The sequence below is a fragment of the Aspergillus pseudoviridinutans genome (assembly GCF_018340605.1).
Source record: "Aspergillus pseudoviridinutans IFM 55266 DNA, scaffold_7, whole genome shotgun sequence".
Classification (NCBI taxonomy): domain Eukaryota; kingdom Fungi; phylum Ascomycota; class Eurotiomycetes; order Eurotiales; family Aspergillaceae; genus Aspergillus; species Aspergillus pseudoviridinutans.
In genome coordinates, this window is record NW_025091287.1 from 212,638 (window position 1) to 237,499 (window position 24,862).

Sequence of the window (24,862 nt, forward strand, 5' to 3'; positions counted from 1 at the left end):
CGCTGCTGTTGGTACTATACTGTTATTGGTTGAAGAGTTCATGAATGGCACGTGCATATCATCTTAGAACCACCAAGGGGACCTTCTCCGCGCTATCATGACTGGCAATATTATGTAATGAGCTTGTGTTACTGTGACAACAGCGTGGCAATGAGCAACCCCACTTAATCTTCAAAAAATGGCCCCTATCGGTATTGTTTTAACCATATCCAGTGGCCGACATAGAAAAAAGGATCACGATCCTTGCCAGCCCTAATCTCCGATCGTCTATTGGGGCAAAACGGCTGACACTGAACAACGTACTAAAATCTCACCCACAGGTTGGGAAAATGAGAAACTATATGGGTACGAACTACGAAATCCAGTGGTCACAGAGAATATATGCAATAGCACTCCTATCTGCAATGAAGGTGCCAGGGAAATGACCACCTCACTATCTTTGGAAGCATTTTGCGCACAAGGTTTACACTCATCCCGAGCTGCGTCGCGACGATCAGGTAATTCTGGGGTCCTCCTCTAATTTTAGACTAAATCGTTGGCGGCCAAGCCACCCCAAAGCCCATCAGAGCGCTCAATGCTCGGAGATTCATTGCCCTACTGATCTGCCGGGCCGGTCCACTAGATAGACGTAACTGATTGAACCGGTCCTGATTGGATGCAGGGCGTTGCGCCTCCTTTGGAGCGATTGGGCTGGACCGATTTCCTATCCGAGAATGGTAACAGGTTAGCGAGTCACCCCGTATTGGTGGTAAAACGTATCCAATCAGGAACAACAAGCTCGAGGGATATAGGCACCTATCAGAGCAAGCTACATCAGGCATTCATCATCATCATCATCATCGCATTTCTGTTTGTGTCAAAAAGTAACCATACAACCGCAGTTCTAATTAAATTTAAGCTCGGTACATGCTGTTTTCTATGACGCCATACGCTCAGGACGACGCTGCAGTTCCTTGACCAGATCGATACCAACCTGGGTAGCTTCATCCAGGGTCTCCTCCGGCAAACCAAGCAGCTCATTTTGTGCCTTGGCCGAGAATTCACTGGGATCATCCGGGTAAAACGCCCTCGCGTACAGCAGCTTACCGAACCCAGCCATGTTACCACTCTTCACTAGCGCCAGGCCATCTTCGTATCGCTTCTTGGTGTCCTCGTGAGTGATCGTCCAGTCAGCGTCGGTGGTACCAGTGACGCGCTTGACGCTCTCAAAAATGTCGTTTTGGCTGACGACAAAGCTCTTGATGTATACGCCCTTGTTCAGGAACGTCGACAGAGTAAGGCTGGTATCGTTTTCGTCCTCGGGCAGCTCGTTCAGGCTCAGGACCTTGGCCACAGCACGACCAACCTGCGCTAGCGTCGAAGTAGTGTTCTTGGTATTGCCATCGTCGTAAATGGTCAGGGAACGCTTGTCAAAGTCGAACCCAAAGCGCGCCTCACCGCCGGCCAAGCTGTAATCGTACCAAAACCCACAGCACACCGTGATCCACTGCATGCCGAGCCTCTCGATCTCGTCCCTGCCGGCCTTGGCCGCAGGCCCCAGCAGCGTGTCCTGGCCGAGCTGAATGTTGTCAATGTCGCCAGCGTACCCGTTGGGCATGATGTAGGGAACACCAGCCTTAGCGGCCGCCTGGACGAGCTTGCTTTGGGTGTCCCGGGGAGCAGTAGGGGCCATGGTGATGATCAGAAATTGCTGGCCCTCGAGGGCGGCAACAATGGTGGCCTCGTCATTGTAGTCGACTGGGGCGACTACGACGCCCTCGGGGAGCTTGTTGCTGCTATCTTTGCGGGTGAGGGCCGTAACTGTGTGTTTTCCGGTTTTCAGGAGAGCGGCGACGATGTTGGATCCAACAGTGCCTCCAGCCTAAGTGTATTTGTTAGCGTTGTGGTATGCATGAGGTGGCTGATGGGTTTGCTTACGCCGACAATGGCGACTCTCTCAATGGCGTTTTTGAAGCCAGCTGGCTGGCTCTTGGCGTAAGCGGGCATTTTGGCTCTTTGAATGGGATATTGAATTAATGATTAATGTATATTAATTGTTGTGATCGTGTTCAAGAGTGGTGGCTGAGGTATGGTGGCTATTGTTGCCGTTTGAGCTTGTTGGGTGTCTGACTATTCCTCCTTGGAGCAGAAAATGTCTGTCCATTTATACATTTTAGCCCCTAGTCTCGAGATCGCTACACAGCCATACTCCTGTGCTATTTCTCCCCATCGCAGCCTAATCTGACCTGGTCGAATTGGGCAACTCCGAACAGCTATTCTCCGGCCGGTGTATCGGGATTGATTTGGCCAGATCTTCAAACTTGATCCGCCCAGCCATGCTGGCGCCCGTCAATCAACTATGAGTCAGGCAACTTGTGCGTCAACGTCGCCGTCGCAGCCGCACTATGACTGCTCCACAATAGCCGCCGCAACTGCGACGAGCATTACCGCCGAGGGAATGAAATCCCTGTAATAGTGCGAAAACGCAAAGGACAGACATACGAGAGCTCTCGGCCGCAGCAGCCGCACAAAGGGGCCCAGTGACTAACAATGGCACTACCCGACAGCGGTCGGCCGGACTTAACTCCGCAGTAGCCGCACCGCACCGCACCGCACCAATATTGAAGCGGCGTTGAGACAGCAAACTGAGTGTTATTCACCTCCCGAGTCCGACTAACAGACCTTCGCGCATATCTCCGGGGCGTCAAGATGATCAGCTTAGAAATCATGATGCAGAGAAAGAAGAGCCTTATGACTCCTGCAAAAGCTCAGCCTCGAACCTTAAGCAGCACAAATTTAGATATACTCTGTGGCAGCTCGTCGACGCATAGATCCAAGCACCAAAGTCGACAACGCTGTCATCATACGGGCTGACCAAAGCTCATACATACTACGAGTCGTCTTACTAGCTGGGCTACCTCGTCCCCTAAGCCTCAGTTCGCCTTGTTAACCAGAAAAATATCTTTACAAGGAAAAAAAGACAACATGTCGCTTGGAGAGGGCCCCTCTGATGATTCAACCTTGGGGCAGACATCCCCCGAAGGTTCGAATGAAAAGATATCTTTCCAAGGAAAGAAAGACAACATGTCAACGTCCCCCGAAAGCTCGAATGAGGACTATGAAAACGGTGTATCCAAACAGGCCCCCGACAGCGACAACGAAGGCCATCAGCCCCAACCCTTTGACTCCAAAGTCGAACGCCCCCAGTCTATCGCCGGCGAAGTCCTGTTCGTCGCTATCATCTGCTCCTCCCAGCTCCTCACTCAAGCCGGTCTTGCCCTCAGCATCGTGCCCCAACACATCATTGGTCAGTCGTTCGGCATCGACAACCAGCCTGGCCAGCTGAGCTGGTTCTCCGCTGGATACTCTCTCACCGTCGGCACCTTCATCCTGATCGCAGGCCGCCTTGGCGATGTCTTCGGCCACAAGGTCTTCTTCGTTGGCGGCTACGCCTGGTTCGGCTTGTGGTCCGCCCTCGCCGGCGTCGCCGTCTACAGCAGCTCCAGCTTCTTCATTTTCTGCCGCACCATGCAGGGCATCGGCCCGGCTTTCTTGCTGCCCAACGCCATCGCAATCCTCAGTCGCTGCTACGACCCGGGGCTTCGCCAGAACATGATCTTCAGTTTGTTTGGTGCCACTGCCCCCGGCGGCTTCGTAATCGGCGCCGTTTTCTCCAGCCTGCTTTCCCAGAGGGCCTGGTGGCCTTGGTCCTATTGGGTCCTGTGTTTTGCGTGCCTTCTGCTGGCCGTCTTGGCCGTCTTTGTCATTCCCGCAACCCCGGCGCCAAGCAGAACAGAGCCGGAAAGTCCCAGTATCTGGCAGCGGGTCGATATCTTCGGCTCCATCACCGGCGTGGCCGCCCTGGTTCTCTTCAACTTCGCCTGGAACCAAGGCGCCGCGGTCGGCTGGCCCACACCTTACACCTACAGCATCTTGATTGTGGGAATCCTCATCTTTGTCGTCTTCGTCCTCGTCGAGAAGAGGGTGAGCAGCCACCCCCTGATCCCCTTCGGCGTCCTGCAATTAGATGCCCTCTTCACTCTCGCCTGCATCAGCGCGGGATGGTCCAGCTTCGGGATCTACGTCTTCTATACCTTGAATCTCCTCGAGGTCCTGCGGGGCCAGACCCCGCTGCTCACGTCCGCCCAGTTCACTCCTGTCGCCATAAGTGGGCTGTTTGCTGCTGTGACCACCGGTCTGGTCCTAAGTCACTTCCGCACGTCAACCGTGATGCTCATCTCCATGACCTTCTTCCTCATCGGAGGAATCATCTTTGCGACGGTACCAGTGCAGCAGACCTACTGGGCGCAGACTTTCGTGGGTATCATCGTCCTCCCGTGGGGTATGGACATGTCCTTCCCTGCCGGCACCATCATCCTGAGCCGGGCTATGCCGCGGGAGCATCAGGGTCTCGCCGCGTCGCTGGTCAACACCTTTGTCAATTACTCGATCTCCATTGGGCTCGGGCTCGCCGGCACGGTCGAGGGACAGGTCAATGATGGAGGGAAGAATATTCTACAAGGATACCGGGGCGCACTTTACATGGGTGTCGGTCTCTCCGGCTTGGGAGTAGCGGTGGCTCTGGTTTTCTGTTTTCTGGAGCGGCATCACTCCAAGACGCCAGACAAGGTGGCGCAGGAAAAGAGCGAAACGCAGGAGGAGCTTGTTTAGATATCTTCAATGGCAAGTTTTACCTAAATAAAATACTGAATTTCATTAGACATTGAAGTTTGCCACGCCATGATGTGATGAGTTGAATAGCCGCTAAGTGGATTCAATCATTGTACGACGCCCCCGCCGCGCTACTACAACTGGATGTCGGGACCGAGAAACGATAGATATGGCTCGATGAGCAACTGGTCCCAGTCCACGCTTCCCCAGGCAAGGTCCGGCAAAGCGGCGTGGACCTCGGGTTCCGGCTGCGCCTGGAAGGGTTCGTAGCCCGCCTCGACGGCTTCCAGCTGGATCAGCTCCTTTCGCTTCTTTGCTATATTGAGGCTGAGCAAATGCCGCGCTATTGACAATGCCTGACGGGTCAGTCCTGTGTCCGCAGCCCTGACCAGATTCTCCAACCCCTTGAAGGCAGCAGGGATGTGAGCAGAGGCGGCCGGCGTGTCGATGGCCAGCAAGACACAGGCATACTGGAAGACGCTGCCTATGACGTTCCAAAGCAGACGACCGTCGTTGGCCAGCTGCTCAGCCGCCTCCACTGCGTCGTTACCGCAATCAATGACGAGTTGGACTATCTCGTCCGTTATGCCCGTCTTGAGCTGATAAATGCGTCGATAGAAGCAAAACATAAGGTCCGCCTTGGTCGCCACGAGGAACGGATGGGTGGGATGGAGTTTACTCAATGCCTTGAGACGCTCAAATAGCTCCTCCCTCGGCGTTGCAGGCTGACATTCGAGCTGGAACGGCGAGTTGGGCGACGGGATCATTTGGATTATTTGCACGAACTGGTCGGCAACGGACCCTTGTATCGGGATGATCGCCTCACAAGTCACGGAGGAAAATCTTACAGCCGAACGATCGTACTCATACGACAGCATTTGATGGCCGGCCCACGAGATCCAGAAAATTCGCCTCAGCCGGTCCGCATCATGTCCAACAACAGCGGCGCCGGCGACAGACGCCATCCGTTTGATGTTCTCTTCCTCGTGCAGCCCGACCACTTCGCAGAGGTGCATGAGAGTGCACGACGCAACCCAGGCATTACTGGGGCGGGTTGTGGACCGTAGATAAAATAACCGCATGCCCCACGCGATAATGTGGTCGATGCTCAGCACACGCATGGACGCTGGATCATCGAGAATCGCTTTAGCGTACTGCACCAGGTCGGACTCCCGTGGGTATCTGGTTGGGGAGAGGAACGACCCAAAGGCAGCGACGCCGGCGGCTACGGCGCCAAAGGCGACCGTGGTGCTGCCGGAGCCATGATAATAATCCCGACATCGCTGGGCGTAGATTCTCGGGTCCATGTAGTCGCCGATAGGGCCCATTGCAGAGAAGAACACATTCGAGTAGAAGGCGAGGTCGTCCTCCGAGATGATTTTCCCGAGGAAGCCATAAACGTTGGAGGCCTCCTCGGGGCGGATCCCAAAGGTGTAGGCGAACGAGTTGACCTTGGGAGGGCTGTCGGAGCCGAGAGCCACGCCCAGGATGTGCGGGAAGGCCATGGCCGCCGATGCTCCGGTGTATCTGGACTTCTGCTCGTCGAAGATGCCGCCCCCGACGGTAGGGCTCTCTGTCGACGGGCTGTCAGCGGACTGGGGAGCTCTCGCTACATGAGGTTGGCTGTCTGGGTTGCGCGATTTAGTGGTGACCCCGCTGGCCAAACCACTCCCCCCGTCAAGAATGACGCGCTTGGCTAGGGGTGGAGCGTGCCCGCCTCCACCCGCAGTGCTAGTCGTGTCGTCGTCGGCGTATCTGCAGTTATATTCGTAGGTGATGCACGTGCCACAGGGATACTCCGCGTCACATTTTCGTTTGCGCTGATGGCACGGGATGCACGCCTTCTTTGCCCGCTTGCGCTTGCTGACTGTCGTCGACATGACGATCAGGTGCTAGGTCATAATCTCGGAGGCTTAGCACAAGACGGTCGGGGTTACTTTGATCGGCTTCCCTGCATCTGACAGATGTTGATGCGCTGTTGGGCACAGCCGCACACCCGTCAGCATGAAGCAGCCAGGTGGATCCCCGGAGCCGGAGTTACTATCTCCCTCAAAGATTAGTCATGTAACAGAGCCCCTCTAAGTTATCAGTTAAGGGCCTTTTACCACTTTTGGCCTATTAGTTGTCCATCTCATTGGTGCACCTGTGAATATGGCCCGGAAACGGCCCCATAGGAAACCCCGAACCTAAAATAGTCTATCTATCTATGGTTGACAGGTCCGTGGCCAGCCGTAGCCATGGTTCGTACACAGACAGCTAGCAGAAAGGGCCTGTCTCTTCAATCAAGCGGCATTGTACAGGCATCAGTCACTGCAATGACCTTTTTAGGCTGTAAGTGGAATGTCAACTCTGGGATTGGCGTGACTAAATGTTCCATTATTCAGCGCATGGTCCCTGTGTCGCGGTTCGAATCGATCCTGGCGACTACGAATATACGGTTTCAAGACCTCTTCTTTGCAGATTCCAAATATTTCTCAGTCATGTTCACGGATGAGTTGAAAGAGGGACAAGAACAGGCAGCAATCTTGGAAGAGATCGAACGTGTCGTCTCAGCCCAAATTTTCGAAGCCCTCTTGCAATGGCTATACCTCCGCAGGGTGAACATCCACTTAGAGTTACCCGAAGATCAAATTTGAGCTGCAATCGAATTTGTGGGGCTCGGAGATATGTGTATTGTCACCGGGTCTCGAATTTCAAATGGCCCGATGTCCGATATTCAAGGAAATTCTGATTGCCAACCCTGAGCCCGAGACTTTTTTCGAGGGACGCCCTGTTGATATCCACACTTACTGTGTCACAACCCAGCATATAAAATCGGCAACCTTCTTGCCTGAAGCGCATGCAAGCCAAACCAGTTAAATTATCCTTTATCCTTCAAAATCGCTCCTGAGTAACACTAGCTTCAGCAAGTTGCCCAGAGAGAATCATCTACAGAAGCCGCTGTGCCATGCAGTGGCTCGTGCTATATATAACACATTATCAACCAGGGTTTCACAAGCATGACTGCATGAGAATACTTGCAAACTTACCTATACCAAAGAAGAAGGATTTAGAATAAATACTAAATTCCAATAATCGTAAAGGGTAAAATAGACAACGTCATTGTCAACAATCACTTTGATTAACACAGTGGACGGCCTTTGGGAGCTTGCATATAGTCTAGTCTCTTGTTCTCTCACTGTTCTCCACATATCTGCTTCTGTATACCAGTATCTCTCAGAGAAGTGCTTTATGCTGAGGTCTAGACCTCAACTCTGGGGCAGGTGCAAGGTCAATCACCTTTGTAGTGCCCCTCCTCGATCACGTAGATCCACCAGAATGAGTGAGAATTTCAGTATCAGAGTCGTAGTACTGGCTAACCAGCGTACCTAACCGCTGGCAGGTCTCATTATCTCCCAGGGGCCTGGAGCCAAATTTCGAGGTTGGAACAGACCCAGTCCTCAAAGGCAGCAAGGTTATACAGCTTGTATTCGGTCGGACCAAAAGACTGCGATAAGACTCCATGGCCTGACTCGCCCATGGTCTATATAGCTTATCCGTGATACTAAGCTAGGACTTGCGCCATAATAGAGTGTGTAAGACAAGTAACTAGTTAATAGGCCCGAGCAAGTCTTTCTATAAATAATACTAACTTCATTTATCAGCAGAATACTAACATACACATCAGCATAGAGTCGTTCATTTATTGAAGATTCTTCTTCTTCTTATTCTTCTTTCTCCTAACTTTTTGCCGTAAGGATTACTGGCACAGCATCCGCAATCGAGATCACCCCCGAGGACAACAATGCCGGCGCTCGCGAGCCTACATCTTAGATACTAGGACCATTACACCACCGACAAGAGGAAACAAAATGCGAACGATATTGGCAACCTCCCATTGACTAAGAGCCCGTTCAATCTCACGAGGTTCAGGAGTAGAGAGTGTTTTCTGCTTCATATTTGCAGCCGGGAAAAGTATCTTCTCAGGTCCGCTGAGGAAGAGAATGGTGTACGGCACAATGCACATACAGGAAGCGGAAGCGGCAAGATAAATGTTATTGTTTGTCTGGTACTTCAACCATGCAAAACACCCTGCCGAGAAGATTACCATAGGCGTGCCGATTTTATGGCATCTGTTGAAGACGTTTAGCCATTGCTGCGCGGCTAACACCGGAGAGGTCTTTGTGGCTAATTTCGAGGTGTTGACGCCGCCAGCGGAGAATGCAAAGATGGCTCCTGTATCCAGGCCAGAATTAGCATTGAGATCGATTCCAGGGCCACACAATTAATTTACCAGAAACGAACAGGGAGGTGGTTGTTCCTGCGGTCGCGACCAGAGAGGTGATCTCAGGCATGGCTGCGATCAAGAGTCAAGGTACCCTAAGCAAACAGTAGAAGAAACTGGAGCAATTCTTCCCCTAGTTTATTGGGTTTTATTGGGCGATCTGTTATGAACCTTGTAGGTGATAATCAGAATATCATACTGGGGCTTTTTTTAACCCTCTTGGATACTCCACATATCTATGAGCAGGAGTGGGGACAGCAGAACTTGGGACAAGCGTCAGGATCCGCAAAAGCCGCAAAGGCCGAGATCCTTAAACTTAAAAGAACACTAGCGGCTTCGGGTTGAGTTTTGAGGCCATTAATGATGTCAAGGTTCCAGCTGGGTAGTGACGAAGGACTGAAGGAGTCTAGGATTCAAGGGGGCAATCACAAAGACTAGCATAATGAGTTGGCTGGCTAATGGTTCTGGTATTGTGAAAGTCGCCTCATATGTTTGAAACGCTTTATGGGCACATTAGGGGGCATTGAATCTGTAAGGTAGAGTACTGCCGCCTCGGCCTTTTTAGCCCCGACCTCCGTGACCAACCATGTGCATCATTTGCCGCTTGTTGTGGTGTCCTCCTGGTGACCTTTCCGCAAGAGACAGCGCACGAGGATACAGTATCGCATTGCAAACAGACTTGGATCGTGGATATCTTCGAAACAACTGTAATCAGTTGTTACTGCTCGGGGACCCTTCCTGAAGAAGTTTGCGGTGCAATGTTTCGTGGTTGGGCGAACAAGAGGGGCTATATGTCGGAAAACATGGTAAATCCAATTGCCACTACGTATAGTTCCACGTTTAAACGCGGGAGGAGATGTTAGTTACGCACTTTGTGATACCTAATTGATCAGACTTTTCAAGATATACAAATTTAACCGCTCACATTTGATTGCCTTTGTGACCAGGCGCGGTAATCCCCTGGTCCCACTAAGCCACTAGCTCAACGCCGGGAAGGGAATTGAAGAGTCCAGGTACCTGTCGAATTAGTCACCACACGCGGACAAAGAATCGCATGATCGCGAGCCAGGCCTAGAAGGAAGGAGCTGATTTGTAAAAACAAGGCTGAGACGGCCCCGCCCTAATGCCTGGGCGGAAGGAATCTCGGACTCGACGAACGAATACGCCGACGAACGATGGGTTCAAATAGCTCGATAAAGCCCCGCCTTGACGAAGTTCTGCCTGCATATACCATCGGCTCGCACACCAACATTAGCTGACAACTTCCGCAGTCGTCAGTCACACCGCAATTCCAGGCAGCGCCGATACAATGTCGGGCCTCCTGAACAAACGCCCAGTCGCCAAGGCCTTCGCCGTCATCACTGTCGGCGGAATCAGCACATACATGGCTTCCCGTTTCTTCGGCCAGCGCGTCGCTTTCGCGGAGTCGCCGACACCGAAGAGGGTCTTTGGCAAAGGGCCGGCTTTCATGTACCTCCAACTTCATAGCTCCGAGAACGTCAACCATAACACCAAGCGGCTTTGCTTCGAGCTTCCGGGTGGAGAGAATGCGCAAAGTGGTCTCGACCTCACCTGTAAGTTCGTGTCTGACTTCTCACATCATACGTTGATTATAGGCTTACAGGGAACTGTTAGCTGCTCTTCTGACCTTCTCCAAACCTGCCGGTAGCTGGCTACCTGTTGTGCGGCCTTACACCCCAGTCAGTAAGCTGGGTAAGTGATCTCTATCCCAGTCCACGATCCGTCTCTCATTTCATTAGATAAACCTGGTTTCATTGAACTCCTCGTCAAAAAGTATCCCAACGGCAAAGCAAGCACGCACCTTCACAACCTGAAACCTGGGGACAGTCTGCTATTCTTAGCCAGCATCTCCGGGTTTTCCTGGACGCCAAACAAATTCCGACATGTCTATCTCATTGCAGGCGGCGCTGGCATCACACCCATTTACCAGCTGGCGCAGGGAATCCTGGACAATCCGGTCGATAAAACAAGAGTCACCGTGATCTTCGGTGTAAACACGGAGGAAGACCTTCTCTTGCGCTCCGAGTTCGACGCATATAAACAGCGGTACCCGGACCGGTTTAATATCCATTACACAGTCAGTCGGCCGAAGAAAGAATTCTCGCTAGAGCCAGGCATACGGTCAGGATATATAACAAAGGAACTTCTCGCAGAGCTCATGCAAGGGCCAAGTGAAGAAGATACAAAGGTATTTGTTTGTGGGCCGCCCGCCATGGAGACGGCTTTGCTGGGTTCTGCTCCGTTTGGAAAGGGCGGGAATGGTATCCTGGAGCAACTGGGATACTCGAAAGACAAGGTCCATCGATTTTAGGGGCATCAGCTCGGTGAATATGTATTATATCTCTCTCAAATTATCATATATGGATAAGGCCAAAACTATACATCGCACTGAAAAGCTCGTTATGGAAAGATAAGATGATTAATAAGAACTGAAGCCATTTGTCTTGCTACATAAACTCTGCAATAAAAGCCCAACAAGCGGTACTAGGCTCCGGATCACGTTAAGAAAGACCCATCAGGCAAGTAGATCGCTCCTCTGCTCCTGTTCATAATTATTTAGCTCGTTTAGAAGGTGAGCATTGTTGGTTGGTCGCACGGCAACAATAGTGTACGGCACGATGCTCCATGTCAAGAGTGCAGCTGTATAGTACAAGTGGCTTCGTTGCATGGCGCATGCTGAAAAGAGTGATCATAAAATTATTAAACCTTGAGAGATTTCTAATATTTTTTTAAGAATATTCTAGAAATCAAAGGTAGTTGGAATCGACATACCAGGAAAGCAAGCAGAGTTGTGGACGTGGTAGTCCCGTATACAATGGCTCGGCGAAGAGTCTTGATGTCATTACTAGCGGCCTAGTCTGCCTCCGTCTTTTCACAGACAATGTGCCAGGAAGTAACAAGAAATGCTTGGCTTTGTTTCAGCTAGGCCTACAGGGGTCTAGTACATAACTTAACTTCGTGGTTGACTAAGTATTGGTTCGCGGTTGGGGACCACGATCGGCGACTCGGAGCGATCGCCACCCGATGGCTCCCCTATCCGCCCAAAGCTTTTCAAGAGTCCAAGTCAATCGTGCCCGCTCACCGTCTCTTAACAACATCTGCTGCGACTAGTTGCGATCAATATGAGCCAGTTTTCGCGGGGCCTTAGTGCCCGGCTCACCTGCGAGACATGTAAACGACGCAAGGTTAAGTGTGACAAGCTCCATCCCTGCACGAGCTGCCGCAAGGCCAGTATTGAGTGTGTCCCTGTGGAGCGGACTCGGCTTCCGCGGGGGCGTTCGGCGAAGACGAAGAAGAATAAGCGCTTTCGGGAGGAAATGATATCCCGTGTCCAAACACCGAATCTAGCAAACCGCGTCTCAATGCTCGAGGGACTGGTTCATACCTTGCTTAACAGCCAGACCGAGTCTTGTCTCGAGGATCTAGATTACGGCGGATCGCTAAATGTGGATTCTAGTGGGAGTGGTGCGGATACCCTGGGCCCAGGCAATCCGTCGCTAGATGGTGCTCTCCAGCCAGCGGGCTGTCAGTTTGACGGCTTCAACTACCAGAGTACTAGCCCGGATCATCATATATCCCCAAACGATGTGGCGCCCAGGGAGGGCGATGATTCTCGCCTGCTTCGAATCTACATAATGCAGGTCGATCCAATATTTCCCTTGTTGCAGTGCTCCTCTCTATGGGCCCACGTCACGCAAGGAGAGCCATACCTCACATATGCTGCAGACCATCCTGCTCCAAGGGCTCTGGTCTGTGCTATCAGCTACATGACGATCACTACACTCAGCAATGACCGATGCCATCAAGAGTTTGATTCCTCTCGTGATTTGCTTCTTAATAAGTATCACAGCTTGACTAAGCGTGCTCTCGAACACGCCGATTATATCAATACGGACGATATTACTGTCTTACAAGCCTTTGTGCTGTTTCTGGTATCTTCTACCATGACTTTAGGATGTATACTCCTGACCACTAACCTGCCATCATGCAGGTATCGATTCAAGCTCATGACCAGAGCCGAAGGGCATGGACAATGCTAAGTCTAGCGCTACGGATTGCCCAGTCGCTCCTCCTTGACATTTCCGACCCGCCATTCACGGTGACGCCATTAGAACGTGAAATGCGCCGCCGTCTGTGGCACATAATATCGTTGCTAGATGTTCAAGCCTCCTTTAACCATGGTTCTGCGCCAATGCTTCAGCCTGATTGTCTTAGGGCACAGATCTTTCCGGCAATAGACTTTCTTGATTTCTTTGCACCACCTAAGGATAATAGCTCGCCTTTTCCTGGGCCAACCTCCCTCGGAGACCCAACCTTTATCATGGTTATGGCCGAAGCACAGCATGCATTCCGCTCTCTGAATCTGTCCAGGATCGCAGATCTGTGTATGACCAGTGTTGACATCCATTCTCGCCTGCAAATCGCTGCTGCCTTTCAGCAAAATTCTCAAGCACTCCTAAAGGGATTGCTCCCAGATAAAACCCCTTTCGACTTGTTCCTGCAACAACTTGTGGAGGTTACCCACGCTTTCCTACAGCTGGTGGCTGTAAAGCCTGTGCAGGGGACCGCCAAGGGCTACTTCTCTCAGGATATCATATCCCCAACCACCTTGCTCTCGTTAGCAACGAATTTCCTGCAAACTCTCAACAACATGTACCAGGATCCCCGGATCGAGCCCTTCCGGTGGTACGTGCGGTTATTTGCCCCCTGGCACGCCTTCTCTGTTGCTATGGACATTGTATGTGCTTGTGACGATAGCTTACTCCAGGGGTACTATCAGACGCTGGTGGCAGGACTATATTCTGAGCTTCAAGAGCTTCTGCATGATGCCCACCGGAGATTGCTCCAGCAGCCACTGCATCGGTTTGCTATGCTTTCACAGACCTGCATGGATCAGTCTCTGGCGGCTGACTACCTCCCTGAGCTGACTTTTCTGCAGTATTGAAGGGGGTAGGTTTATAGTTTACTCAGTGACTCTGAGCCAATATGCAGTACCTATGTCTCTACGAACAAAGATGTTTCCACCTGTATCTTACTTTAAGCGACGGATTCTGCATCTTCTAGAAGTTCCGGTGTAATCAAATCGACTTTCATAGGTTTGCAGCTTATTGAAGTAAGCCCGATGGTATCCCAAAATGATATATATATATTTAGCTGTCTCATACAAATTTATCCGGGGGCCCATTCTGGTCTAGTTCACCAGGCCTAATCCGAGTACAGTCCCGCAGAGTTGCATTTCTTTATTATCATGAATACTGTGTGCCTATTCTTCTTTCGTCCTGAGACGGCGGGTCGGACTTAACATGAGATTGAAGAGATCTACCGTCCGCACAAAACGCTAACAGCCGTGTGGCCCTTCTGGTGGAGGCGCTTCAGAGTACTTGAAGGTTTCCAAATGGGTGAGTACTGGAAGCCACACAGATCACAGGGTAGGTCCATCAAGGTTACCAGCCTTTTTGACAAACTTCATGCACAAAAGTCGCAGCCACCCCGCTCCCTTGTGGGGGGAGGGGGGGTTTGCGTCTTTGCGACTGTATCTTACGTTGCTTCAGTGGCCATCATCGAGTGTCGCCCATCATACCGCGGGCGCAACATGAACGTCCAGAAAACCCCGCACAATGTTTTGGCGCGGTATTCCGTTGCGTGGACCTATCAGTGGGGTAACGGGGTTATTGTAATGGAGCGGCTTTTGAACTCGGGCGTTGGGCCTCGCCAGGTAAGTCTCGGCTTTAGTAACTCCACGTTCCATTTTCATTATTTATGGTATATTTTACCCTTGCTTGCCATGTATACTCGCCGTCGCTTCCGTCCGTTGTAACCATGGCATCTTCAATCCCAGGGAGCTGCTGCTTCACCGGCGTTCTCCACGAGGGGAACCCCAAAGGGGAGATAAAACAAATCAACAACAGTACGTCCAATCATTCAGCTGACGGATACTTACTAATTACCAACAGTCAGAGCCTACATTGCCCACCCTGAAGGTGACGAAAAGCCCAACAAAGCAGTCATTCTGTTGAGCGACATATTTGGCATTTTCCCCAACAGCCAGCTTGTGGCAGATGCCTTTGCCGCAAACGGCTACCTATGCGTACTCCCTGATCTGTTCAATGGCGATCAGATCAGCATCGGAGACTATGATGCCAAACGGATCGACGTGGGCGCTTGGCTTTCCCGCCACACAGTTGATGATGTAGCCCCGATTGTTGAGGCCGCAATCAAGCACCTTAGGACAGTGCTGCAAGTGCAAAAGGTTGCTGCGGCTGGCTACTGCTTTGGTGGCAAGGTATGGCTCGAATGCCTTTCATCTCTGTGACTCTGGAACTTCCGCGAGAGCCGCGCTGATCTCCTGCTTTTACTCATCTGAAGTACGTCGTCCGGTACCTCAAGGTAGGGCAACTGGACTCCGGCTACATTGCTCATCCGTCATTCGTCACGAAAGAGGAATTGAGCGCGATCCAGAGGCCTCTCTCCATCTCTGCTGCAGGTACCATCTGCCTCCCCTGCCCTGCCCGATTACTGCTTGCCGTACCTGAATAACTCACCGGCCTCCTCAGAGCACGACCCGATCTTCACCACCGCGAACCGCCACGCATCTGAGGAGACTCTGATTGGCACTGGACAGGAATTCCAGATTAACTTGTTCAGCGGGGTTTCCCACGGGTTCGCCATTCGGGGAGACCTCAGCCAGCCACGTGTTCGGTTTTCGAAGGAACAGGCGTTTGCGCAGGCGGTGTCGTGGTTCAATCATACATTGTAGATCCGTTATGCAGTGTGGTGTATGGACGAGCCTCTTACTTTGGATAGAGTAGAGTGCAAATGGAAGACTGGTGTTTCGTGACTTTTACTGCCTTAACATTAAAGCAATATAGTTGTTGAACAGCAGTACAAGGAGGAGCATACTCTTGACAGACGACTTCTCTGTCTGTCCTAGAGTGCTGTCTGATGCAGTGCTTATTTCAAATAAGCGTCCGGCACAGCTGGGGATGTTCGATGAGGGTAAGCCCTACTTCCGAACGACGGCGCTTGGGGAAAAGCCCTACTGCGGCGTACATGTCACATGAGTCCCCTTCTTTGACGGGCTGTAATTGCATGAGAACCTGAACTGGGAATGTAGCTTATGGGCATTTGGCCTCCCATCTCTGGCATATCTCCATCTAGGGGTCGCCCATAGGGTTCACGCAAGTAATTACTTAGTAAGGGGCCTCGATATAGGTCCGCCGCCACCTGGTTCGCTCGTCGTAAATGATAATCTCCACGTGACGTTTCCAATGCCGGGAACCTGCGTAACGGGATGGAAACTTTGTGCTGTGGACGCTCGGGTTCTGCGGCTCAGGAGCCCCAATGGGCCTTCCCTACAGACCCGAAAAGCGGAGAGCAGCGGCCCAGCGGGTACATTCCCCACTACCACTCATTGAGATTGGCCATAGCGGGATGTTCTCCATTGAGCTCGGTTTTTGCGGGTTATGCAAGTTATGCTATGTCCGGTGACTCCGGTCCAGACGACCGACCTGCTTGTCCACAGTCCGTCGCCCGTCGGACGGAGAAATCGACAGCTTCTTGTCTAGCCTGAGTTGCCATGCTGGGATCGGTTGTCACTTGAGGTCAGGGTATGTATGAATAGCCCAACAAATTGAACATTCTGCGACCCAAAAACCCCAAACAGTCAGGTGACGCCAACCGCTCCTCCCAGGAATATTGCTCTTTCGTAGGGACTCGCTTCTACAAAATCTCTATTTTTTACACAAAGCTAGACGTGGAAATGGCGACAAGCGATACCTCTTCCACGCCGTCCATTTTCCACACGCTCATCGACGGATCACATATTCTTCATCATCATGGGTAGGCTTCCTAAATACTACCATGGGGTGACGGGCTTACTGTCATCTACAGGGTCCTCGATGCGTATGGTCACCTTTCCGTGCGGCACCCAGAGAAAACGAACACCTTTTTGATGCCTCGCAACATGGCTCCCGCACTCATGTCTTCGAGAGCCGACATCGTGGAATATTGGGTAGAGGATGCTTCCCCCGTTGACCCCAATAGTCCACCTGGCTATGTCGAGCGTTTCATCCACAGTGAGATATACAAACGATATCCGGAGATTCATAGCGTGATCCACAGCCACTCACCAGCCCTTCTTCCCTTCACCATTACAGGTATTTGATCTAATTTCCTCAATTTACAGTGTAATATACCGGAGAAAACCGGTCTGAATAGGTTCAAAGAACCAGTTAAAGCAATCCTCATCTGTATGGTATCTGACACTCCATGCAGGTGTTGAACTACGTCCTTGCGTACATATGGGAGGCTTTCTAGGTTAGTCTTCTTCACTGTAGCCCGTGAGCTGATTGAAAGGCAATGCTTATTCGCTCTATCCCTAACCAGGAAACCGTGTCCCCAAGTTCGACATCGCAGAGTTCTATTCCGAAGAAGACGTCCGCGATCTCCTGATCAGAAACCAACGGTTAGGGAAATCTCTATCGGCATGCTTCTCCGAGGGCAGCGGAAACTCCTGCCACTCGGTGGTTCTGATGCGAGGGCACGGCTTTACTGTTATTGGTGGGGGCATTGAAGAGTGTGTTTTTAGAGCTATCTACACGGCTGAGAATGCCCGGGTGCAAACTGCTTCTCTCACTCTTCAACTCGCTGCTGGCACTGCACCATTGAAGGATGGTGAGGCATTGTATTATTTGCAAGACTCGGAGCTGCTCGCTGCAACGCAGATGACGCGATGGTCAGTCATGAGACCGTGGAATTTGTGGGTCCGCGAAACAGAGGCAAATAAACTGTACATAAATAATGCTTAGGCAGCTTTTTATATACAGGCAACAGTGCTTCGTTCATTTCACTTTCATTTCTATTTCCCCCCTTCACTATGAAACGAGATATCCTACCTGGCACCGAGGTAATTTGTAAGTGTGGCAGCAGTCCCAGGTAAGAGGTCACAGTTTCTGAGTTTGGTTTGAAAATGCTTGATGTTGAGAATATTTTAGTCCTGTGGCATACATCTGATTGACTCTGGGGAACCTTTTAACTAGTCAATCCCTTGAAGTGTACGTTTCCTGACCACAAGTTCAATCCTGAATTTCGTGACTCGGAAATGGCCAGGTACGTCACATCGACATGCATTGGCGCTCAGATCTAGTCACTACCACGCGGTTCTTGTTCCTCTCTGTAGTCGTTGAGTCTGCTTTGTCCGTTCGTGTTAACAATTAGACCTATGTTTGGGCCCGCTGGCTCACCCGGAAGTCCAGCGTTCATATATGCGGATTGAATGAGACGTTTCCATGGCGGCGCCTGAAAAGGGGGTGCGCGCGGTCTCGGAGGTGCTGATAGGACCATTGTACAGCGCGCTTACTCGGTAATTTTAATGGATTATCCCCTAATTCACATTTTCATTAAACATTCAGGTGGCGGGATCGTCCCACGTCCCGCTAAGCCCCAGTTTTGCTGTCCGAAATGCGTCGTCCCGCGTGGTGTACTAATAGGTTTGTAAGCAATTAACGGAGTAGTATATGGTAGAAAAGACCTAGATGTCCGCTTATATCAGTGTCTTAATGAGTTTTGGAAGTATACCGAGAATTCCAGTGCACACCAAAATGTCTTCTTGGTCACATCTTGTACGCTTTGTCGCGGTCGAGGACAGCCACATCCACCTCGGCCAATTAGTTGACACAAAGCGCGATGTGGGAAAAGACAGCGTCAATGGCGTCGGCATCCTCGTCTACCTAATCGAGGGAAGTATCTTTGACGGATGTGTCACGGATAAGATCATGCATGTGAAAAAGGTACATAAACCTATAACCTAATCTGACCTAACCTGTGCTAAGTTGGAATGGAACATAGATCCTATCCCCAGTCGACCCCGCGCAATGCAACTACATCCGCTGCCTAGGCCTCAACTACACCGACCATGCTAATGAGGCAAACCTGTCCCTCCCCAAAGTCCCAATCTTGTTCACCAAGCCGCGCTCTGCACTGGCCGATCCTTACCCGGCTACGATTAATATTCCGAAATGTGCGCAGGATGACACGAGTGACTATGAATCCGAATTATGTGTCGTCATTGGTAAGACGGGACGAGATATCCCAGAGGCTGAAGCATTGGATTACGTCCTGGGTTATACAGCTTCCAATGATGTGTCCGCGAGAGCCTTGCAAATGGCCTCTGCACAGTGGAGTTTTTCCAAGGGGTTAGATGGGAGCTGTCCTATTGGTATGTTTCCCATCTCCGTCCTCCCAAGTTTAGTGCGCGACGTAACTACCTACCTGGCTTACTGATACTATGTGCCGCTGGGGTTTGTTTTTCCCTTAACTAACTTGATTACTTTCAATATGATAGGCCCCGTCCTTGTCTCACCATCCGTGATCACCGATCCGCAGACTCTTCGGATCCGAGGTATCCATAATGGAAGCGTTGTCCAGGATGGTCACACCAAGGATATGATCTTTTCTATCAAGAAGCAGATTTCATATCTATCTCAGGGAACTACCTTGGAAGCGGGTACGATTCTCCTAACAGGGACCCCAGCGGGAATCGGTTATTTTAGAAATCCAAGGCTTGTCTTGAGAGATGGGGATGAGTTTTTGGTTGAGATTGAGGGGATTGGGAGCTTGGTCAATAAGGTTAGACATGAGTGAAATTGGAAGGATAGAATGGATATGCGTTTTATGTACTACCATGTCTTGAGTTAATTTCAAGTCGACTGGACCGAAGTTTTATTGCATTCGGTAGAGTACGTTTACAAAAGGTAACACCTAAGTGCAATTCATTGTCTATCTGCGCTACTTCGTAAAAATCTTCCTAGAAGGTCACTATTTTATTTAAGCCCAGGCTTGCACAGGAGGAAGAGCCTCCAAAGCCCCATGAAGCAGCATCGCTCCTACCGCGCCTAACTGGCGGAATAACCCCCAGTGTCCAATGCGTCCCATGAGATCTACATATCGGCATGTGGTACTGGATTCTGATGGACTTGGCCGCCTCTGCTGGAAATCCGGAGACTCAAAAAGGAGATTCCCAAGGTTCACACTAATGTGTCTCAGCTCTGGCAAGCTATTCGGATTATTAAAGGCCTGACTCTGCTCGTACCATTCTGCGGGGTCCCCGACGCCAAATTTCAAATAGCAGAACCAGACAATAGTCGCCCGGAAAAGCACTCGGGGGACATGGATTGCCGGCTCGGTTCCCCCAACTGGCAGCGTCTCTAACAGACGGAGAATTAAAAGAGCATGGATGGCACATCGCAGGCCCTCGGATGAGTTTGCCCACGCACGGGCATAGCTGGTATTGCGCTGAGCTTCATCAAATCCTTCACGCCCAAGCGCTTGCTCTAAACGGTCCAGATCAGCTAGGAGGCTAAGGAAGTTGGCGTGCCAAAGAGCCTGCTGACAGAATTTATCTTTATCCGCTTGGGGAAACGAGTTCTGCTGCAAAGGATGAAGATAGCGGTCGTAGAAGCTCATCAGAAGTGGTTGCCATTTCACCAGGACTAAATCTCTCCTGTTATTCTCTAGAGAGTTCGTAGCATTGCTAATGGCTGAGGTGACTCCTTCTAGCTCAACATACGAGCGAAATCCTATCGCCTGACTGGGGGTTGAGGGGCTAAAATGTATCCGGGATTGTTCAACTCGGAGTCGCACAGCATTCCCCCAGGCTTGCGCAGTCGGAGCCGTCCAAAGATCGTCCTCGGATACTAGATCTGACGGCGAAAATCGTCGTAGAAGAGGCTCGCTGAGTAATAGTTCGGACAGTTCAGCGTCCAGGATGGAAACCGCGGCCCAGAGCCTGGCTAAAAAGTTAGTTATTAGCCCGTACAGCCTATTTTACTGCAAACTCACCGGATCTCTTCTTCCGCCTGAGACCATACTCTCCATGCCCGCTCAGGTGCGCGCTCAATATCTTCTATGTTGATAAGGTCAATTGCGCGATGACCGGAGAAGAAATTCTTTCTTTTCGCCCACTAAGTATTGTAAGCATACATCGCGATATTGGTAGATATAAACATAATAAGATAAGCTTACAGTGATCACCGTTCCATGGAATGTCTGCACGGTTAATAAGTCTTTTGGCCTCTGAGTAACACGGATTTAGTCGTGACAATTACTGCAAGAGGACTATTCTTTATTTACGGCGGGGCAACTTACCCCTGATAACATCCCAAAGGTCTGTCCGATTAAAGCCGCTTGAACCATAGACAGGGCTTCAGATTTCTCTCGAACTATATGTGTTTCCCACTTATTCAGTTAGTCAAGGGTAGCATGGGGCGGTTGCCAGAAAATTAACTACGAACCGACGAAAGTATAGCTTTGTTTAGAGTTTCGAATATTCGAATCCCTTGTTGAGTTGCATGGCTAGAACCCAAGAAAAGACAGCCCATCGAGCAAATGGAAAGCAACAAGAGAGACCTCTTCACAGAAGGGCGAAACGTCGGTTGATGGATGATGGGAAGTATCTCATTGAAGCGAGTGAAATACATTCTGATACACATATTCTAATGCCCAGTCAGAATCACTCCCAGTCATAAGTTCTAGCGCAACACATACCAAGAAGCCTGTTGACGGCAACGGCGCTGTAATGATGTGCTGCTGTAGGCGTTGTGCCAAGCTATCCCGATCAGCATCGTCAATGTGGATGCTGTCTGGTCTGCCACCGGGTGTGTCGTAGCCGGTACCAATGCCCTCAATGAAGGTAAACCATCGCCGGCGAACCGTGTCTTCAAGTCGTTCTGGTATAGATGTAGATGTAGGGGCACCACTCCCGGACAGCGCGACTAAGGCAGGGGGTTCCATGAGTGGGGCTGGGGTTGGATAATTTAACGGCATAGAAGAAGTGATGACCGATGCATTGAGCGCGTTCAGATCGAAGTCAGCATCCGCCAGCCACGTTGACGGCTGTGAGGCCCAGTCTACCGGCCAGTCATAAAAGCTCACCGGCAGCGGATCCTCTTGGCATGACGAGCTGACTACCAGGTCTCTGGTCGACTGGGCAGCTAATAGAGAGTTCGCATGTGGAAAGGAATCTTGTGCTGAATTTGCCATCGACTCTGGCGACAGTTCMTGAATCTGAAGCGTCTCATTTTGAACAGGCTCCCCTGCTGTATTTGTCTCTCTCTGGCTCTCCGACTGCGGGCTGACGCCATGAGACCTAGCGTGCCGGAGCAGGGAATCATATCGAGTAAAAGACTTTGTGCAGGTGGCACACGAGAAAGGCTTTTCACGGGTATGGCGTCGGACATGCCTAGCCAGGTGATCCTCTTTCGAAAAAGACTGAGAACACCAAGGACAAATGCGCTCACGTTTCCTACGGGGACTTGTCATTCTGAGGGTGTGTGGTGGAGTTGGATACCACCGATACAGACTGATAKGAGCAGAGGCTGAGGACTGCAAAGGAGTGGAGGAGAACAGTGAGTCTCCGGGATGTCCTACCGTGCCCTGGAGCGGGGATAATGCGGGAGAAGGCAAAACTGGGGCTGGATCGAGACTTTGTAAGAACCTCGTCTCCCGATCCCACCCGGGAGACGCCAAAGTCTCACACATGTGATTCCGCTATGGCCTAAATCAGCTGAGGCTGAATCCAGATTAACAATAGTTCGAGTTAAATCCGTCAGGACTAGGTAATCGCTCCGAATTGACTCAGTGATTGCTCCACCCTACATTAGTCAGGCAGTGTTAATGTTGTAAATATGGGGTATTCCATGAGGACTGTATTACTGAGAGTGGCCCACGTACGAAGGGAGGGATGTTTGGGGGCTCATTGCAAGGAATTACTAAAGGCCCTATGGTACCCTGTGACAAGGAATGGGGTACAACAATGCTCAAACCTATATTCTACATGTAGTTCCACTTATAACAGAGTATATCTATCACCATCCTGGTGTTCAATCTTTAAGAGCTGAGAGGAATGGAGTGTATATAGACCCAAAATTCATATTTACCTGATGAAGCAGCGTTCCAGTGAGCTTACCAACATTATAATGTATGCAATATACCCCAGTATATTTTTATTAAGATACTTTTCTACTTTAGTAAAATTCTCACATATTATATTTTATATAAAGCTTTATTTGTAATATTAGTTATTATACAGGAAAAAGTGTAACTGGTGGAGACATGGAGCGGGTGATCAAAGTATGGGTATTGTGGGGAAGCCCTGCAGGATGCGCCGGAGGCCGGACTTTGTCGGCTTTTGACAGCTATTTGCCATACGTAGGACTGACATGAGTTACATAACACGTCTCAAAAACCAAGGAGCCCCAAAGAATATTTTGTCCAAGCATTCCTATTCTACCTCCACTAACTTTCATCCCCAGGAGACAATCATGTGGTCATCCGTCGGGTTTCGTGTCGCCCAAGCCATTGGCTTCACTGGTGCCGCCTGGCTTTCTGGTAAGCCGCTACTACTGCGAAATTGCATTTCCGCGCGCCTACATTCCATCTGACGACAATACTCCTAGGTAACATCGCCGCGCTGAGCATGAACGCGGTCCCATCCCTCCTCCGAGCGCAGAAAGAAACCAATATCCCTCTAACAGCAACCGCAAAGCAGTGGCGAGGACTCTACGAGGCCGGCAAGGCCCAAAACCCCCCCGTCGCTGCCTTGACGGCTGCTGCTTTTGTGTACCTCGCCCTGTCGTCCCGTTCGGCGGCACCCCTGTTCCGTGCGGTACCGTGCTCGCGCGCTGGACTGTACACCACGGCCGCGATTTTGACGATCGGCATCGTACCTTTTACTATCGTTGCTATGAGTAAGACTAATGATGCGCTTCTGAAGGTTGCGGGATCAGATGGGGGAAGTTCTGTGGCGAGCGATGCGGAAATCGAAGGGCTCTTGCACGACTGGGTCTCTCTGAATCGAGTTCGAAGTTTTCTCCCCTTACTTGGGAGCTTGACAGCAATTGCCGCCGCGTTGTTGTAATCAGGGAATTGGGAGATTTCGTGCAGGGAGTGTGTTTGGCAGCCATACTGACGAGGACGGCTGTGGCGGCAAGCATTCTTGGCATATCCCAGACTTAATGTTCAGTTCTATTTTTTTCCTGTCTCGATCTGTTTTGAATGGTGTTCAAAATGTAGTGTACAAGAATGGATATATGCTTTCTACTAGTGGCACCGTGCCCATGATTTATACAGATGCATTCTAGGGCTTCCGGCGATTAGAACGGGACTTTTGTTTACATCTCATTTCTGTAGAGGTTGTTGATAATCCTCCTGGGGGATAGTGACGCACAGAGCACCAGAACTCAGTAGACAAATTTACATGAAATGCATATAATCCCTGAAGTATCGCTATATATGTGGGTACTTTGGACGAGGTTAAGGTGGTGACATGTCGCGTCGCGAAGCAGTTTTCTTGTGGTTGCACTGTGAAAGCGAAGCAGAACGATTGAAACAGATAGCGAATATAGTGCTTTGTTCTATTACATAGAATTTCGAAGTCATTGTATTACTTTACCCGCTCACGAGAGGGACGATGTGCGGAATATTCTAGAGTATACGTGGGGACTGAGGTAGAGACGCAAAAACCGCAAAGACCGAGGCCTCCCCGCGTCTGGAGAAATAGCCACCATGGGCTAAACGTGTAGTACGTCATTACCTTCTGCTTAGCATAGCAACGACGGACTTTCATCCAGTTGTAGGGGGCCTCCTGGAAAACTGTCTTTTTTAGCAGTTTACTCGGTATCTTTCTCCAGAGCTAGAGACAGCTAGTCTGGAGGCTTGTTTGGCCAACGTTTGCAACCCGAAACAGTTACGCGGACGGGATAACCTCATTGACAGAGAATGCTCAAATGTCAAAACTTGGTACTAGGGCAGTGGGATTTTTCTTTGCTGTTCATGCACTAGTCTCTTTCTTTTTTGCGGAATCCCTTCTGCAGCGGAGAAAGGGGGCCGGATCGGATGGAGGGCATACTCCCAGGGTTTAAGGTTAGAGTC

At 50.7% G+C, this 24,862-nt stretch overlaps 11 protein-coding genes across 11 annotated transcripts; 7 read left to right on the forward strand and 4 right to left on the reverse strand.

Moving 5' to 3' along the window:
• Positions 1–916: 916 nt before the first annotated feature.
• Asppvi_009371 (aromatic alcohol reductase) lies at positions 917–1,986 on the reverse strand (the record flags this gene model as incomplete). The annotated part of the gene is made up of 2 exons (XM_043305228.1): positions 917–1,861; positions 1,918–1,986. The coding sequence occupies 2 exons, from the start codon at positions 1,984–1,986 to the stop codon at positions 917–919; spliced, it is 1,014 nt and encodes a 337-aa protein (XP_043161163.1).
• Positions 1,987–2,964: 978 nt separating this feature from the next.
• Positions 2,965–4,650, forward strand: Asppvi_009372 (MFS transporter; the record flags this gene model as incomplete). The annotated part of the gene is made up of 1 exon (XM_043305229.1): positions 2,965–4,650. One exon carries the CDS (start codon positions 2,965–2,967, stop codon positions 4,648–4,650), a length of 1,686 nt encoding a protein of 561 aa, XP_043161164.1.
• Positions 4,651–4,784: 134 nt separating this feature from the next.
• On the reverse strand, positions 4,785–6,530 carry Asppvi_009373 (uncharacterized protein; the record flags this gene model as incomplete). Its single annotated transcript, XM_043305230.1, has 1 exon — positions 4,785–6,530. One exon carries the CDS (start codon positions 6,528–6,530, stop codon positions 4,785–4,787), a length of 1,746 nt encoding a protein of 581 aa, XP_043161165.1.
• Positions 6,531–8,452: 1,922 nt separating this feature from the next.
• Positions 8,453–8,984, reverse strand: Asppvi_009374 (DUF1772 domain-containing protein; the record flags this gene model as incomplete). The annotated part of the gene is made up of 2 exons (XM_043305231.1): positions 8,453–8,865; positions 8,924–8,984. The coding sequence occupies 2 exons, from the start codon at positions 8,982–8,984 to the stop codon at positions 8,453–8,455; spliced, it is 474 nt and encodes a 157-aa protein (XP_043161166.1).
• Positions 8,985–10,223: 1,239 nt separating this feature from the next.
• Positions 10,224–11,246, forward strand: Asppvi_009375 (cytochrome b5 reductase family protein; the record flags this gene model as incomplete). The annotated part of the gene is made up of 3 exons (XM_043305232.1): positions 10,224–10,488; positions 10,550–10,627; positions 10,675–11,246. The coding sequence occupies 3 exons, from the start codon at positions 10,224–10,226 to the stop codon at positions 11,244–11,246; spliced, it is 915 nt and encodes a 304-aa protein (XP_043161167.1).
• Positions 11,247–12,057: 811 nt separating this feature from the next.
• Asppvi_009376 (uncharacterized protein) lies at positions 12,058–13,880 on the forward strand (the record flags this gene model as incomplete). The annotated part of the gene is made up of 2 exons (XM_043305233.1): positions 12,058–12,867; positions 12,927–13,880. 2 exons carry the CDS (start codon positions 12,058–12,060, stop codon positions 13,878–13,880), a joined length of 1,764 nt encoding a protein of 587 aa, XP_043161168.1.
• An 875-nt stretch (positions 13,881–14,755) lies between these two features.
• Asppvi_009377 (uncharacterized protein) lies at positions 14,756–15,692 on the forward strand (the record flags this gene model as incomplete). The annotated part of the gene is made up of 4 exons (XM_043305234.1): positions 14,756–14,843; positions 14,890–15,218; positions 15,302–15,419; positions 15,490–15,692. 4 exons carry the CDS (start codon positions 14,756–14,758, stop codon positions 15,690–15,692), a joined length of 738 nt encoding a protein of 245 aa, XP_043161169.1.
• A 1,002-nt stretch (positions 15,693–16,694) lies between these two features.
• Positions 16,695–17,742, forward strand: Asppvi_009378 (class II aldolase/adducin family protein; the record flags this gene model as incomplete). Its single annotated transcript, XM_043305235.1, has 4 exons — positions 16,695–16,774; positions 16,826–17,091; positions 17,210–17,251; positions 17,321–17,742. The coding sequence occupies 4 exons, from the start codon at positions 16,695–16,697 to the stop codon at positions 17,740–17,742; spliced, it is 810 nt and encodes a 269-aa protein (XP_043161170.1).
• A 792-nt stretch (positions 17,743–18,534) lies between these two features.
• Positions 18,535–19,576, forward strand: Asppvi_009379 (fumarylacetoacetate hydrolase family protein; the record flags this gene model as incomplete). Its single annotated transcript, XM_043305236.1, has 3 exons — positions 18,535–18,723; positions 18,782–19,151; positions 19,278–19,576. The coding sequence occupies 3 exons, from the start codon at positions 18,535–18,537 to the stop codon at positions 19,574–19,576; spliced, it is 858 nt and encodes a 285-aa protein (XP_043161171.1).
• A 183-nt stretch (positions 19,577–19,759) lies between these two features.
• Asppvi_009380 (C2H2-type zinc finger protein) lies at positions 19,760–22,252 on the reverse strand (the record flags this gene model as incomplete). Its single annotated transcript, XM_043305237.1, has 6 exons — positions 19,760–20,720; positions 20,774–20,895; positions 20,957–21,007; positions 21,080–21,169; positions 21,479–22,079; positions 22,137–22,252. 6 exons carry the CDS (start codon positions 22,250–22,252, stop codon positions 19,760–19,762), a joined length of 1,941 nt encoding a protein of 646 aa, XP_043161172.1.
• Positions 22,253–23,253: 1,001 nt separating this feature from the next.
• On the forward strand, positions 23,254–23,849 carry Asppvi_009381 (DUF1772 domain-containing protein; the record flags this gene model as incomplete). The annotated part of the gene is made up of 2 exons (XM_043305238.1): positions 23,254–23,320; positions 23,389–23,849. The coding sequence occupies 2 exons, from the start codon at positions 23,254–23,256 to the stop codon at positions 23,847–23,849; spliced, it is 528 nt and encodes a 175-aa protein (XP_043161173.1).
• Between the last annotated feature and the right edge of the window lie 1,013 nt (positions 23,850–24,862).